The 15,101-nt window shown below is 35.6% G+C and overlaps 1 protein-coding gene across 8 annotated transcripts in view; it reads left to right on the plus strand.

Moving 5' to 3' along the window:
- ADGRL3 (adhesion G protein-coupled receptor L3) overlaps positions 1-15,101 on the plus strand; it is a 788,566-nt gene that overhangs the window by 629,427 nt on the left and 144,038 nt on the right. For 5 of the 8 annotated variants that reach the window (XM_044387778.3, XM_026508964.4, XM_026508973.4 and 2 more), the window contains 2 exons: positions 8,217-8,402; positions 11,405-11,443. In XM_044387778.3, coding sequence (XP_044243713.3) covers positions 8,217-8,402; positions 11,405-11,443 — 225 coding nt within the window. The remainder of the gene's footprint in view (positions 1-8,216; positions 8,403-11,404; positions 11,444-15,101) is intronic. The other 3 variants (XM_026508974.4, XM_044387775.3, XM_048211759.2) reach the window with 1 other exon arrangement.

A 15,101-nucleotide genomic window follows, 5' to 3' on the forward strand; every position in this document is an offset into this window, starting at 1 on the left:
AGTTTTTATGTCCTTTGATTTTATTACAATGTAGCTCAGACCCCAGGGCAAATAACTCTTGCTGGATGTGATCAGATTAAGAGAGCAGTAGCATATCTCCCTACATTAGCAACTTTTAAAAAATACTCCCTACATACTTAGCCCGGGGGTAATATTAATTCAGTAATAATTCACCTACAAAGCTGAGTGTTTTCATGATGATTCCTGAGTATAGTCAGGCTATTTCATTGCAGAAATTACTGGGTGACTTTAACTGATAATGATGCTTAATTCTTTTCTTTCCTCTAAAGACCTCCTAATCTTATAACAAAAGAGATAATTCTTTGCAAAGACCAGACAGCTGTTGCCCATTTGATTTATGGATGGGTGTTTTGGGATTTTTTTTTTCCAATATAACAAATACGTTCCATTATTCCAGAGCATTTCTGTTTAATCCTGTAGAGTCTGCAAAATTATGTAATATTATAATTATATTAAGATTGTGGCATTTAGGCAATTGGAATTTATAATAGTGCGTTAGCTTCATTTCTTATAAGTTTATAAAATCTTCGAAAGTATAACAGGAGGCTTTGGAGCACTCTGAATCAGATTATTTAACTAGCCCGAGGTCAGTGTTGGAGCTGGGTTTTAGCTGGGTCTACCCTTATCAAGACATCATGTGTAGCCACAGCACTGGTTAAGCTGTGCCCAGATTTTGACTGCCTTTACATCCTACTTACTTCCCTAGTCTCTTTACTTTTGTCCACCCTTTTGCCTGGTGTGTCCCTCATACCTCCAAATATTTATGTTATTCATTGCATGTAAATGGTAGTTGAATAGGTTTCTTTACCACAAAACCTCAGAACTTTTAAATATTAACATTGTAAACCTCCAAGAGAGAATTGGTATGCAGTACTCACAGAGTGATTTGTCCATGGTCTCTCCCTGCTCTCCAAAGCATCTTTCACAGAATTCATAACTTTGCTCATTTCCTCTGTCAGTACCAGAGTCCCAACAAAAAACAGATGGAACATTTGAAGAAAAGGGTTTGTTTACAGTGTTCTTGGGGGAGCAAAGGTGAACTACAAGGGATTGAGCCCATGCTAGTGTCAGAGGTGGAGCTGTCCCCAACCCCAGGCCTGTGGTTGCTGGACCAGAGGAGGGACTAAAAGTTGGAAGCGAATGTCTTTGAGAGGAAGGTTGACGGACTGAGGAGAGACTCTGCTTAGCCTCAGGCAACTTTTCAGAAAGAGACCTAGGGGAATAAATACCCTGACCTCACTCTCCCTCCTCCTTCCTTTCACTTGCCCACCCTCCCCTTTGGACAAACCCTATAGAAACCAGAGAAGAGGAAGCGTTCTGAATAACATCCTAAGTTCACCCTGTAGGGCAGAGAGCAGGATGGAGGAGGATGGAAAGTGACCTTGAACCAAGAACTGGAAAGTACCCAGCATAGTTCTCAGCTTTGCGCTTCCCTTCTCTTATCCCTCCTCCCTTTCCCATCCTCTTCTTCTTTCTCCTGGCCCTGCCCCTCCCCCCCCTTATTCCTTTCCCATGCCCCATCCCCTGTGCTCTGCTCTAAATTTCCCCCTTTTTCTAGTGGATTTTTTTTTTGTCATGTTGAAAAATTAAAGTAAAATAACTATCTTTCACTATTCATTCCTTCTCTCTTTCCCCTTTCGTAGTCCTGTGAACTTCAAACTTTTAAAATAAAGGAACACTTTTTACCCCCCATGAAAGCATAGATGAGAAAAGAAAGGAAGGAGTAATTCTCTGTAAACAGTGTATTCAGTTTCCCCTCCTCAAGAGTTCAATGAGTGAATGCAGCCTGGAATGTGAGGCACCTCCTTTATGACTTTATAGTGTTTCTGGGGATTTGCTGAGGACTTTCCACCTCAGTTCCACCTCTGGTTCACAGTCTCTACATCTGTACCATGGGGAATATCATTCTTTTCATTATTGATAACACTGCCCACCCACTGTGCATTTGGCACCACTGTAGACAGCAAGTATATGCAAATAAATGGATTGGGATGCTTACTTTAGTCTGAAGAAGCAAACTATATTTTCATGTTTGTTAAGAAATGAGTGATTCCCCCCAGCCCCATCCTTGCAGTTAGGCCAGGAGGGAGGAACAAAATAGGCAAAGAATCTTGATGGCTTCTGATTCACAAATGAATTCAGGCGACTTACATACTGTGAAATTATAGATTAAATTTTGTATGGTGATAAAGAGTGGATTACATTTTACTAGAGAAAATGTAAGCCTCTAAAGTCAGAATTTCATGAAGAAATTTTTTGCAAACTAGCCAAAATACTTTCATAATGATGAGATTTAATAAAAAACATAATTTGTATGAAAGAAAAAGGCAAAAGTTGTACACAGGGGGCCTTTAATAGAGGGGGAGGAAGGAGAGAGAAAAATTGGTAGGTAGTTGCATGGATGGATGGATGGTCGACTGCCTGGATGGATGGATAGAAGGAAAGACAGGTTCAAGGATAAATAGATGGATGGATAGAAAGATAGACTGGTCTTCTTCTTGAAGGCCAACAAATTTAGTTCAGAGCTCGGGCTCCTCAATCATATGTAGCAAAATATCCTATTTTCTCACGTTAATTACTGCTTACTAAAATACAGTCTCCAGCTTTAGCTTCATCTCTAGATTACACCAGATTTTCAAAAAGGAGTTTATATTTTCTGTGTTGCCTAGCTTATTGCACTTTACAATCCCTCCAGTCTTTTTCAATTTAAAAGTCTTTGAAATTACAGTTGTGAACAGCTTCATATTTCTTTGCATATGAAGTGAGTTATGCTTCCTGCTTCATTACCTGGTTCAACTATTCTATGGAGAAGAAATGCCTGAATTGTCACTGGAAAATAGTCTTTCTATTTCTAGCAAACCGAAGAGTCTTGTCTTTTGTTTGTTCACAAGCTTCTGGCAGATTTTGAGAGAAGTAGAGTTCCTCCTGCATTTTCTAAAGAAAGATGTGAGGGTGCAGAATTGCTGCAATTTTACAGTATAACATAAGCCAGTTATCTGCCTGGGAAGACTAGGTCGAACCCTATCACCTGGATTTTAATTTCTCAATCCTTTTAATCTCCGTAGAGCTAATGTGGAACAAAAGCAAATTACTTCCTGATTTTTCAGGAACTGGTAGGGTTTCTAGGACTTTGGGCTTATTTTAACCTACTTTCAGTAGTAAGGTAGAAACATTTAATTGTTTATATACCTTCTTGACTCTGATTTACAGCAAAATAACATAAGTAGATCTTTCAAAGAAATGATAGCTGTATACTTAACCACTATGAAAAACTCCTTCATGAATTGTTTTGGCACCCGATTAATGTTTGATGTAATAAATCTCATAAAATGTCAAAACATTCAAAGAAAATTGTTTTTACATGTGTCAAAATTTGAAATGTAAATAGTATCCATCTCTGTCGTAATTATTATCCTTAACTAAAGCTGCAGGGTTCCCCCCCCCACCGCATTCAAGCCTGGATATAATCCTGCCATTTCAATACAGGCATTAATTTATGGATCCTCACAGAACTCATAAGATTTCTCAGTGTGCATGTGCTTATTTCTGAGAAATAACTTTAGTAGAATTTAGCACAAGAAATGTTAGAGACAGACGTTTTCATTAGTCTCTAAGCAAAGATATGCAGAGTTAACATTATTTCAACCCTTTGTGCAGAAGACTTGAGGCAGATTAAAGATATGCGTGTATCTGTTGTATAGAAGTAAAATAATTGTGGTCCATGACTACTGTGGTGAGAGAAATAAATAGAGAACTCAGAAAGACGATAGAGTAGCCTCTGGATGCCACTGGAAAGAATGTGGTCAGTGACAGCCTGGTTTGGAAAGGCAAACTTTGAGCTATGAATGTTGACGTCACAATGGCTGTTGGAGAATCCAGTGAAGGGCACCACCTTGGAATGCTTCTCTGTCCTTCGCCTCCCACAGCCAATCAGATAGCAGTCCTGTTGGTGGACTTATAAATCTCTCCCAAACCAGGCCACGTTTCACCACTGCTACCCTCATCCAACACAGCGTCTGCTGCTGAAGCCTCTTACCAAGGTCCCTTTCATCCACTCTGGAACCCTCTAATCCATTCTCCAGAGTTGATTTCAAATACAACTCGGATTAGACCACTCCTGTTTAGACATGTTAGTACCTTCCCTTGCTCTTAGTGCAGTTCTTAAAATCTTCATCAGGACTTCTGAAGGGGACCACTTCATGTGCCCCTTGCTCACCTCTACAGCAGCCTAAATCCCACTTAGAGCCCCCTCTGTGCAGTTGCCCTAGGACCCATGCCCTTCCATCCTAAAATGTCCTCTCTGCCTGGAGGCCCTCACCTACATCCCAACCCAATTCCCTTTCCATTCCATCTCACATTCAACATTATTCCCTAGAAAAGCGCTTCCTAAATTATTCCCTAACTTCAGACACTAGAGTAAAATGCCCTTAAACTTGGGTTCTGTATTGCACTCAACAAAATTAAAATTAAATAATTCTTTAGTTAATTTATTAAAATCCCATTTCCATTATTAGTATGTAAGCTCCTTTTTATTGGGAACCATTTTATTCAGTATTGTAGCCTCAGACTTTAACCCAGTGCTATTAGAAATTCATGTGTTGGGGTGCCTGGGTGGCTCAGTCGGTTAAGCTTCTGCCTTCAACACAGGTCATGATCCCTGATGCTGAGATCGAGCCCCATGCATCAAGCTCTCTGCCCAGTGGGGAGCCTGCTTCTCCCTGTCCCTCTGCTGCTGCCTCTGCTTATGCTCCCTCTCTCTCTCTCAAATGAATAAATAAAATCTTAAGAAAAAAAGAAATTCATGTGTTAATTAAAGAACAATGAACATATAGACTGAATGAATAACTGCTGAAATTATAGAGACAGAGATATTCATCCTATTTTTTAAAGTAAGATACAATATGTTTACCACATACGCATACACATGTATACTGTGTAGGTACCAATATTGAATTCTGAAGGTAGAAAAGTGTGTTTTTTTCTTTCCATTGTTCCTACAGTACCCTGTCTTCTCAAACCATGGTTATTCTAGTTGTTACTTCTGTTGCCTTCCCCCCTTATTTCCAGCTATTCGTTACCATTCTGCTGTATTCCCGTAACTCATACACAGTTCTGTTATTAAAATTGCACTGTTGCATTAATATTACCTGTCTTTATGCCCCTATCCCCACCACCATCCCAAAAGATAGAATGTAAGCTTCGTGAATGTAAGAGCTATATAACATTCATTTTTATTTCCTCAGGAAGTAACAAGGGTCCAAATGATTGTTGAATGAATGGAAGATTTTTACTGTGATTTCTTAAGTTTTAAGAGGAAGAGAGGATCAAGATGAATAGTTACATCAATTTTTATTTTACTTTAAAAATACACTTTTCACATTTTTATTGTAAGAATGTTTATGACTTAATTGTACTTCAGGTTTTTTTTTTTTTTTCTTTACAACTTTCTTTTTGGTGGATATTGAGTTTCAGAATTCTTTTGCAGACATAATTAGATTTATTCTTCATAAATGAACACTCCCTAAATGCTAAAATAACTACTTTTTTAAGATAATCCACCAGTGAATTTCATATTTGACTCACTGTTTACCACACTAGGTCATCTGCTGTTGCTTATATAGCGAGCACCATCATCTTTTATGTTGAGAACGGTTATATTGTGACTTATTAGTCATCTACATTGTTGACTTTTTGATTACTGTCCATGAAGAAAATTTTAAAATTTTATATAAGGAAGCTACATAGGCCTTCTTTTCCACCTTATCATGCCCCACCTTAATATTATACCATATTTGAAAACTGTGTTTATACATCTACACAGAAAAAAAGAGAGAGAAATGAAATAACAGTATGAAAATACCAGTTGCTATCATTTCTTATTTTTTCTTTGTTTGATAAACCATTTTGCTTTTCATAATATTCCCTGATAGAGGTCATCAAAGTCAATACTTACATCCTTAGTTTCAAAGATACTGTGTCAATAAAGAAAATATATTACCAAGTTCAGTAGACCTCAAACTTTTTAAAAAACTTTTTTCAACAAGTAAATCAAAAGAGGTCTTCCTCTGCCCTGACATTTCTCATAGAAAAAATAATATGTGGGGGCACCTGGGTGGCTCAGTTGGTTAAGTGTCAGACCTATTTGAAAACTTAGCGAATACTAACATCTCACTAATTTAATTAATGAATACCAAATTTTATAAATCATTCATTGATTACTAGATTACCAGTAGGCAGCCTTAAATTGTATGTAAAATTTAAATGTATGGATTATAATGTATTTATGTTGTTCAGTAACCACTTAAAAGTACTTTCATGACCCATCAGTGGGCCATAAATGCTACTTTGATCTACATTGAATTTGTTACATACTTATCCTTGAACCCTCAAATGTATTCTATTTGGTTTTATAGGTATCTTAGGTATGTAGTCCTTGACCATATTTTACAAATTTATTAAAGTTAGTGCGGGTGTTTTCTATTGCAAGGATTTCTACAAAGTACTGATTAAAGTAAATACGTTAACATATTCTTCTTGTAAAATTTAAACATTATAGAAAAGATTTTTCCTTTGATTCCCATCTTTCAGACTTTCTTCTGTGTGCTTAAATATATATAAAATAAACATAAAAATATCATGCTATATGTATTGTATTTCTTTTTCATATGCTACTATTGTTTTGCATTTTTATTTCATAAATACCATGCTAATAGATATTAGCATATATAAGTAATTTTTATACTTGCATTTATTTTAACTCAACGGAGCATACTGAAAATTCATGTTATGATATTGATCCCCTCTAAACTTTTAAGCTGTTGTATAATATTCCATGATATGTATATATATGAACAGTTTTCTGCAGGTCATAATCCATTTTGTTTTCTATTATAAACAAGCTAGAATGAACATGTTTGAACATTTCTTTTTTACATCTGTGGGATTATTTTATTTCTTATGGTTGAAATTAATAACAGAAATCACTCAAGTTATATGGTCTTCACATTTCAGAATTTAATGGACACTGGTAATTTGTTCTACGTGGGGGCTTTACAAATATATATGCCTAGTAGTAGTTTCTGGGGGTAATAGACATTTCCACAAATCCTTGCCAACATTTTGTTGCTACACTTTTTTTTTTTTTGCTTTTAATTTGGATTTTTCTATATACTTGAGGATGAGATTATTAATGATTTACCTGTTTCAGTAGCCCTAATTTACGTATTTGTTTCTTTAGCATTCAGTCCTGCTACTAACATTTATTAAGCATCCCTTAGAAGATGCTGATAACCTATGTGACTCACAGTCTTAGTCGTGCTCCTTAGAGCTGCCTGAATACCTGTTAGGAAGAGAGCCTTATAGAGAGGACTTTTCTCTGTGTGACCCTGAATTTTATATTGGACTGTGCTAAGGAAAAAAAAGTTTCCTAAACATGACACTAATATTTAAGTTGTTATAGGGTAAAATATCCCTATCTTTTTATACCCAAAGCTATCAAATTTATTCACATGAGCATGGGGTATTATTCTCTATCTATTTTAACATCCTTGGGGTATTGAAAATTTGATCTATTCTTATAGAATATACTTGAAAAACCAGCATGTAGCTTCCCAAAAGGAAGATGCTAAATACAGCAATAATTTGCTACCTAGTGCATCAGAATCAAAATCTCTTACTTGGTTAATAAGAAAATGAAGACCCTTTGAAAAAGCAGGGATTGTTTTGGGGATAAAATTTTCACAGAGCTTAGCAGCCGGTCAGCATCCTTTGTGTACTAAGTACTAATTTAAGCACAATGGAAAGTTTGTGCTTGCCTCTGAGAGCTTGGAGTATGGCTGGGGAGTCACAACACAAATTCACCAACATTGGATCTAAAAACTCACCGAAAAAATCCTAGGACAAACCTTAGATTTGACCACTCACATGGATGATCAAGGTGAGAACAATTTTCAGAAGTAAGATTCCTCGGGGGGGGGGGGGGCTTCCTAAAGATATAAATTTCAAGTTAGGTATCGTTGAAAAAAAAATGGATTAACAGGAAAACTCCGAGCATATATTCCAGGGGAAGATGGAGTTTAATAACTATTCCTTGGCTTGATGATTAGAATTCATATGCAAAAACAATTGTTCACAGAAACCAATAAAGTCACTTACTGAAGATCTCTTTCCTTTTTAATCTATTTTCAAAATTGCAGTTGAAATCTGGAGAGACAGCTGCCAACATTGCTAGAGAGCTGGCCGAACAAACGAGAAATCATTTGAATGCTGGCGACATCACCTACTCAGTCCGTGCCATGGACCAGCTGGTAGGCCTCCTAGATGTACAGCTCCGGAACTTGACCCCAGGTGGAAAAGATAGTGCTGCCCGGAGTTTGAACAAGGTACGGACTCTGCTTAGATATATATACATATCTTTAAAGTTATAGTAAAATCAGTGACACTGCTCTGGTTAATTTTTCTCTTTCTGTAAAATCAGATCATTCTAAAGAGCATCACTAGTAGTTATATTCAGTTTCCTTCACTTTTATTATAATGGTGACCCTATTTGGCCTCTAATCTACAGACACAATAAGTGATAATCTCCTTATATATTTTGAATTTATAATTCTGTTTTCTTTGGTGTTTACTGCTTTGAATGCTAAATTCTGGCCAGGTCAATGGGAGTAAATGTGATTTATTTTGCTCCTTTTTTTACTTTCAAACTTTTATATCAAAATAATTATAATAAAATAAATGTCTCATCAATAAATAGTAGGAGTTTAGAAAATAGCAACAATGAGAAAGGATATTAGCAATTCATTAAAGGTGTTTAAAAATCAAGTAATTTAATCTAATATTACACTTAAAAACTCATGGGACAAGTAATTAGCTTTTAATTTGTATTTCCTTCTGATATGTAAATTACTCAGATTTTACTTCACTATATTAGCATAGGTTTAATTGTATTTTTGCAAATTAGAATTGTAAATAATGAAAATAGTTCATTTTTTAAACTTCAGAGAATATATATTTTTATATTCTTATTTATACTTGTAAGTATACAATATATACTTATATATATTATATAAACATAAGCATTTTATATGTTTATTGTATATAGCACATACTATATAAGCACTCTATTTACATAAATTTGTAAAGTATATTTTACATATTTTTAAGGAATATAATTTATTCCTTATAATATCAGATGGTGAAACAACTCCACAATGAAAAGACACTAGAATTGCTAACATCAAATGACATGTGTTCCCTGAAAGGTATTTGTGTAGCACAAGTGATCAATTACTGAAACTGGATTTTAAGGCCTTGAATGTTGTGACAGTCCTACTTTAAAAAGCAAGAATTTGGCAGTAACAGACTAAAGTCCTCTATGAATTCACTAAATGACCATTCCCCTTTAGAATGAAAAATGACTTTTGAGAATGGTCTTTTAATATGTTAAGTTTTTTTGTGTCTCATCAGACTAAGAGTCTCACTGTTGAAGATGGAAGAAATTTTTCAAGTAATGATGGTTTGATAGAGGAAAGCCTGATCTTTTATCTGGCAAATACACTTTTGCCTGCAACAGCATCCTCAGAAAACAGATTCCGTTGTATCTAGTAGATATAAGTTATTATTAGAGTTTTTTTTCATGCTGAGCATAAAGGAGTTATTTTTGTCACTTATGCCCCCGATAGAATCACAACCAAGTCCCTGATAAAGTGTAATCCACAGCTGCCTGTGTAATCTGGACATGCTGTGATTTTAATGTGTTATTACCCAGGCTGACTGGATGCTATTAACGAATATTGCCGCCAGCTATTGTTATCCTAATGTACTGGAAGTAGTAATTTCTATTAATGTTACATATCCATAACATTACTGGTTATAGCAATACTTTGTATCTTTATTTAAAAACGGTGTTGATGTCTGACAATATCAGGTAAAGCTGGCAATTAATGTCACATTCTAACTGGCTACAGCTAATCAGCTTGCCTACTCTGAATATCAAATAACTACATAATGGGCAAATTTCCATTTGTGAAGCTTTTTAATGCTTTCTTTTGTTTCCCATTTGGCTCTTTTCAATTGTTTATATAATGTGGTTTGTCATATGTTAATTTGCATGATGGGGTAAGGAGATGGGAGGGCAAAGGTTATTCACATGCTTGCTGGCTTGCTCTCATTTCCTGTGGTTCCCACTGTTCCCTGAAGCAGTTATAACCCATCAGATTTGCAAAGTCAACTTGGTACAAATCAATTGAACTCCACATTGAAATTCTGAAGGGTTTAGAGTCCTGCAAAACCAAGATGCGAGTCAGTGATCCAAATGACAGCGTTGGCAATTTACTTGCGCTCATCCCTCACTTAATTCTTTAGAGGAGTAACTGCTCTATGCTCATTGAAGACTGCATGAATTAAAGTTGGGAGAGTCTTAGCCACACAAAAGGCATCAGAGTAACTGCTTCCTAAACCTGGGTAATTTTCTCCTTCAACAATCAAGGCTACTGAAGGAAAAAAGTAGGGAAGAGGAAGAAAATCACAACCTAATTCATGAAATTCTGTGTCATTTATTCAAACAGGGCAATTAAACTTATTATTTATTTTACCACCAGAAAAAAAAAAAGTTTGGGATTGAATATGAGTTGTTATTAACCTTTTGCCCAGAAAAACATCACTCTGCTTGCAAACAAACAAAAACAGGCTTCTTATCCCACAGAAGTTTCTAAAATGTATAAGGTGTTTTGTTTTTTGGTTTGGGGGTTTTTTTGGTCAAAACCATGAAAAGGAATTATTCAAAACATAAAAGCAGTGATAAATCAGAAGATTAGTCACATTCTTCTAATCAGAAGTTACTTATCTGTCCGTATTTTTCCCTCGGAACCAAATAATCGTAATGAATGGGCACTTCTATTTTAACAATAGACAAAATTCCTTGTGTTTAGAACATATGGTTTGTGGTGCATATTAACCATCTATATAATCTTTAAACCACAAACAATGCGGGTTCCAATTTTTGACATAATTTACTTAACTTCATATGTCTTCATTTGTGGCTCATGAATTAACAACTAACCTGATGTGAAATGAATCATTTCAAACGACTGAAGTATAATGATTTTTACTAATTTCTACTAAATGAATTCCAAGATTTCCTCCCATCATTAACAACTTTTTACCATTCAACTTTCACTTGGGTTATTCTGAAAGGGTGCTGGCGACTAGTTTTCAAGTCATTGCTTACATTTTGCTGCTGCTTAGCTTTCATCCTCTTCTGGAAAGTAGTGCACAACAAAATGAGGTGTTTTGTGTAGATGTGTTCTTTTATTTTTCTTGTTTTCTTCTGTCACTAACTTGTTTTTTCTATTCTGTGTTTAATCTGCTGTCTTAATGGATTCAGCTTCAGAAAAGAGAGCGCTCTTGCAGAGCCTATGTCCAGGTACTTTCTGCGTTTTTATAAATGTGTTAAGTTGTTGAATTGTCTCTGTTGGTGGTAGCATTTATGGGCATCTGATAGAAACATGATAATGTACCCTGTTGAGCTAAAGGGATTTCAGGGAGGGCGTGAAGGGTGGGAATAGAGAGACTTGTTGCAAGGGTATGTGCTGAAAAGAAATTGGCAGTGCCTGTGCTCTGTCCTACAAGATGAGCACAGGCAAACAAGGAGGTGTAACTTGGTATGTGACAGTTTTGATCACAACTAAAAGGTGAGTTGGGTGTAATATGTAAATCTCTCATTTCTTCTTAGAGGTGTGTATGAAAACGTTTCATTAATACTTCGGGCCAGTTAATGTTGAGTAGCAAATCACTCAGAAATGACATTTAATTAAAATTCTGTAAGACAAAGAATAGTCCATAATACTTGGAATATCATGCCTCTGTACCAAAATGTGCAACCCATGCTGTGACTGTCTTACTTCCCCACTCACTGCAAACATTTTAGTCCTAATATAAATGTAATTTTTCTCCAGTTAATATGTTGCAGTTTGTTTCTAAGCAGGGTAGAGACCATTCCTATGTTTATGGGTTCTGTATGAAAAGAATCCCAGAAACAACCTTTACAGTTATTTTTACAAGGGAGGAATGCAAGAAGGCAGTGTAGAGGTGGAAAAAATTTTCCTTTTTTCCCCATTAGGTCCTTTGGCTGGTCTAATGATTAAATTGACATAAGACAGATTAACAGGAGAAAAACAAATTTAATTCCATATGTACAGAAGCCCCCAAAAGTTATGAGACTCAACGGCAGTCAGGCAGTTGAGACTTATATGTCATCCTGAGCTAAAAAGATGAAAAATAATTTACATCAAACAGATATTAGAAAGATGCTGTGCGTTTTACTTTATAAATTAATGAATCTTTGTGTATAAGAAACGTTCCATTGCTTTTGTTTGGTTTTGTTTTTTCTCCTAAGGCTTTGGGAATATGGAAACCTATCCTCTTAGTATGTGTGTGTGTGTGTGTGTGTGTGTGTGTGTGTGTGTGTATCCAATCCTCTTAGTATGTACAATAGGTAGAGAAGTTAAAGTATTCTTCAGCAATAAAAGCTGAAGATCATTTTCGAGCAATATTAGGATTGTTTTTGATTGCAATCTATGCTATCCCCTTAATGGGACCTTGGAGATAATTAGCCTTTTGGTATTTAAATCTATGAAATGCATGGTCATTCAAACATGAGTCTCTGATGGAAAATTAATAGCACAGTTTATTCAATGGCTGATTTCCTGGTGTTATAATTGAATGGCTGTGAATAAATGTTGCAGCTATTGACTAAACATCTGATAAGACCAAATACAAACAGAATATTTGTGAAGCAGAAATGCTCTGCTAAGACATAGCATTACTTCTATTCGCTGTAACGTAGATTATTACTCTATGAAATTCTAGGGTAAATAATACTTTAAACTTTAGTCTATTTGAATTTTAAAGACTTACCGAATGTCCCTAGTGTCTCTCTGTTCGGAGCGCATTCTGAGCTATCTATGAAATAGGTATAAAATACACTGGAAGTGCTTTATGTATTAAATTTGAAAAAATATAATTATTTAGGTATCATGAGATCCTTAAAAAATGTGGCCTTTCCATGGGTACAAGTAACAATTCTTCTAGGTTTGACTTTGACCATCAAATCCATTTAGCTTGTAATTATTTAGAGGTACACTGTCTGTTCTATGAATTGTCTAGATCCATCTTTCCTACATTTGTTTATTTCTTACTTCCTACGTTTCTTTATTTCACCAAAAAAGTGCAGTAAAATCTGGACTATCATCTGTCAGCCATGATAACTGTTAACTGATCTGTAGGTGAACAAGTAAAAGGTGGTTGCTTTGATTTTTTTAAATAATATGTGAACCCCCTAATAGTCATTATGCTTGCACCTCCAAAATTTTAACAAAGACCAAACAATTGGTCCGATATTTTTCTCATTTAGTTTTCATTTAGATTATACTAAAATCTTTGTTTACTATCAAAAGATAGAAACTGGTAAGAGTCATAGTAAAAAACAAAACAAAACAACAACAACAAATTACCATGTATTGGGCAAAATAGATACCTTCATTTAAGAAGAGAATGTTAAGTTTTATGCCAGAGAAGACAAGGAAGGTTATGTTACATGTGTATGTTAGATAACTACTGTGATGCCGTGTATTAATAGAAGGTACCTTAAAGATGAACATTGACCTAGCTGAGATCTAGAGATGAGATGACTGCCTGAAGGTCACACATTAGCACCCATGGCACTAATACTGCTGTTCTAACATGCCTCCAAGGCTTTCTCAACATCAACAATGATTTATTATTAAGAATAAATGATTAGGCAGTAATTATATGGCCATTACTATGGGGGGCCAGTTTGCAAAAATTCTTATTTAATATCCACAACAATCCTATGATATAATTATTGCTATTTTTAACTTAGAGTAGAGAAAACGGAGCCCAGGGGAAAGTAAATGACTTTCACAAGACCAGACAATAGTCACTGAGGGGGTCCTGAATTCAAAGCTAGGGTTTTCTGACTCAGAAACTCATGTTCCAGATCCCTAGGGTACTGCTGTTACAGAGCTGACTTCATTATTTGCTGTTAGGAGTCAGGATATATCTTCTGGTTTATGTTTATTGATTTATTTTATTGTATTTCAGGGATAGTATAAAGTAAAATAGCTTTTTCTTTCCTTTTTGTTTGAGGTTAAGTTCAAATGGCTGTATGGTAATCATTTTTGTCCTTTGATTAAGTGCGAATGCACACATAATTTGCTTTGAGGTCCTTTTGTTTTCAGAGGAATCTGTGATCAAAAAATTTTCCTATTAAGAAAGGAAAAAAACAAATAGAAAATACGGTAACTCTCTGTTAAAGGAGGATCTGTCGAACTATTTTCCAGTGACTCCACCATTTTGCATTTCCAACCAACAATGCATGAAGGCTTCAGTTCCTTCACATCCTCAGGAACGCTTGTTATTTTCTGTCCTTTTTGATTATAGCCATTCTAGTGCAGGTGAATTGCTGAATTCATGGAACCAGGGGCAAGGGGTCTGGAAATATAGTCCATGAACCGGTAAAAGTCATATGGCTCCAAAAAGAGATGCATGGTTTTTATGAGACTCTGGGAAGAGAGTATGACCTCAAACCACTTAAGAACAACTGCTTTTATGTTTTATAAATGTAACCAGAACTTAGATTTACATTTTTTCTAATTTTTTAAGAAGTAATGTTTGTGGGCATTGTTCTCTTTCTTAGCAGGAAATAGTAAGAATTACTGGCATTCATTCTTCATGGCTTTAAAAGCAGGACATTTTCCTAGTAAAGAAATATATATTTTAAAATTTTATCAGCAATTCCTTTTGTTCTCCAGATCTCAGAGGCGGCACATACTCCCTGGAGAGTCTGCAGTCGACCTTGCTTAATGGAAGATATAAGTACATACAGTTATCAATATGAATCTTTTGAGTTATTCTTTGGAATCTGCTATTACCTGCACGGTCAGGTTGAGAACTGATCAGAAAAAATTGGTAGATAGATGCAAATGAATGAACACACACACACACACACACACCCCTGGTCTCCTTCCATCCTTCCTCTCCTCTGCCGCCTTCTTTTTCTC

This window comes from Ursus arctos, unplaced genomic scaffold (assembly GCF_023065955.2).
Source record: "Ursus arctos isolate Adak ecotype North America unplaced genomic scaffold, UrsArc2.0 scaffold_9, whole genome shotgun sequence".
NCBI classification, from domain to species: Eukaryota; Metazoa; Chordata; class Mammalia; order Carnivora; family Ursidae; genus Ursus; species Ursus arctos.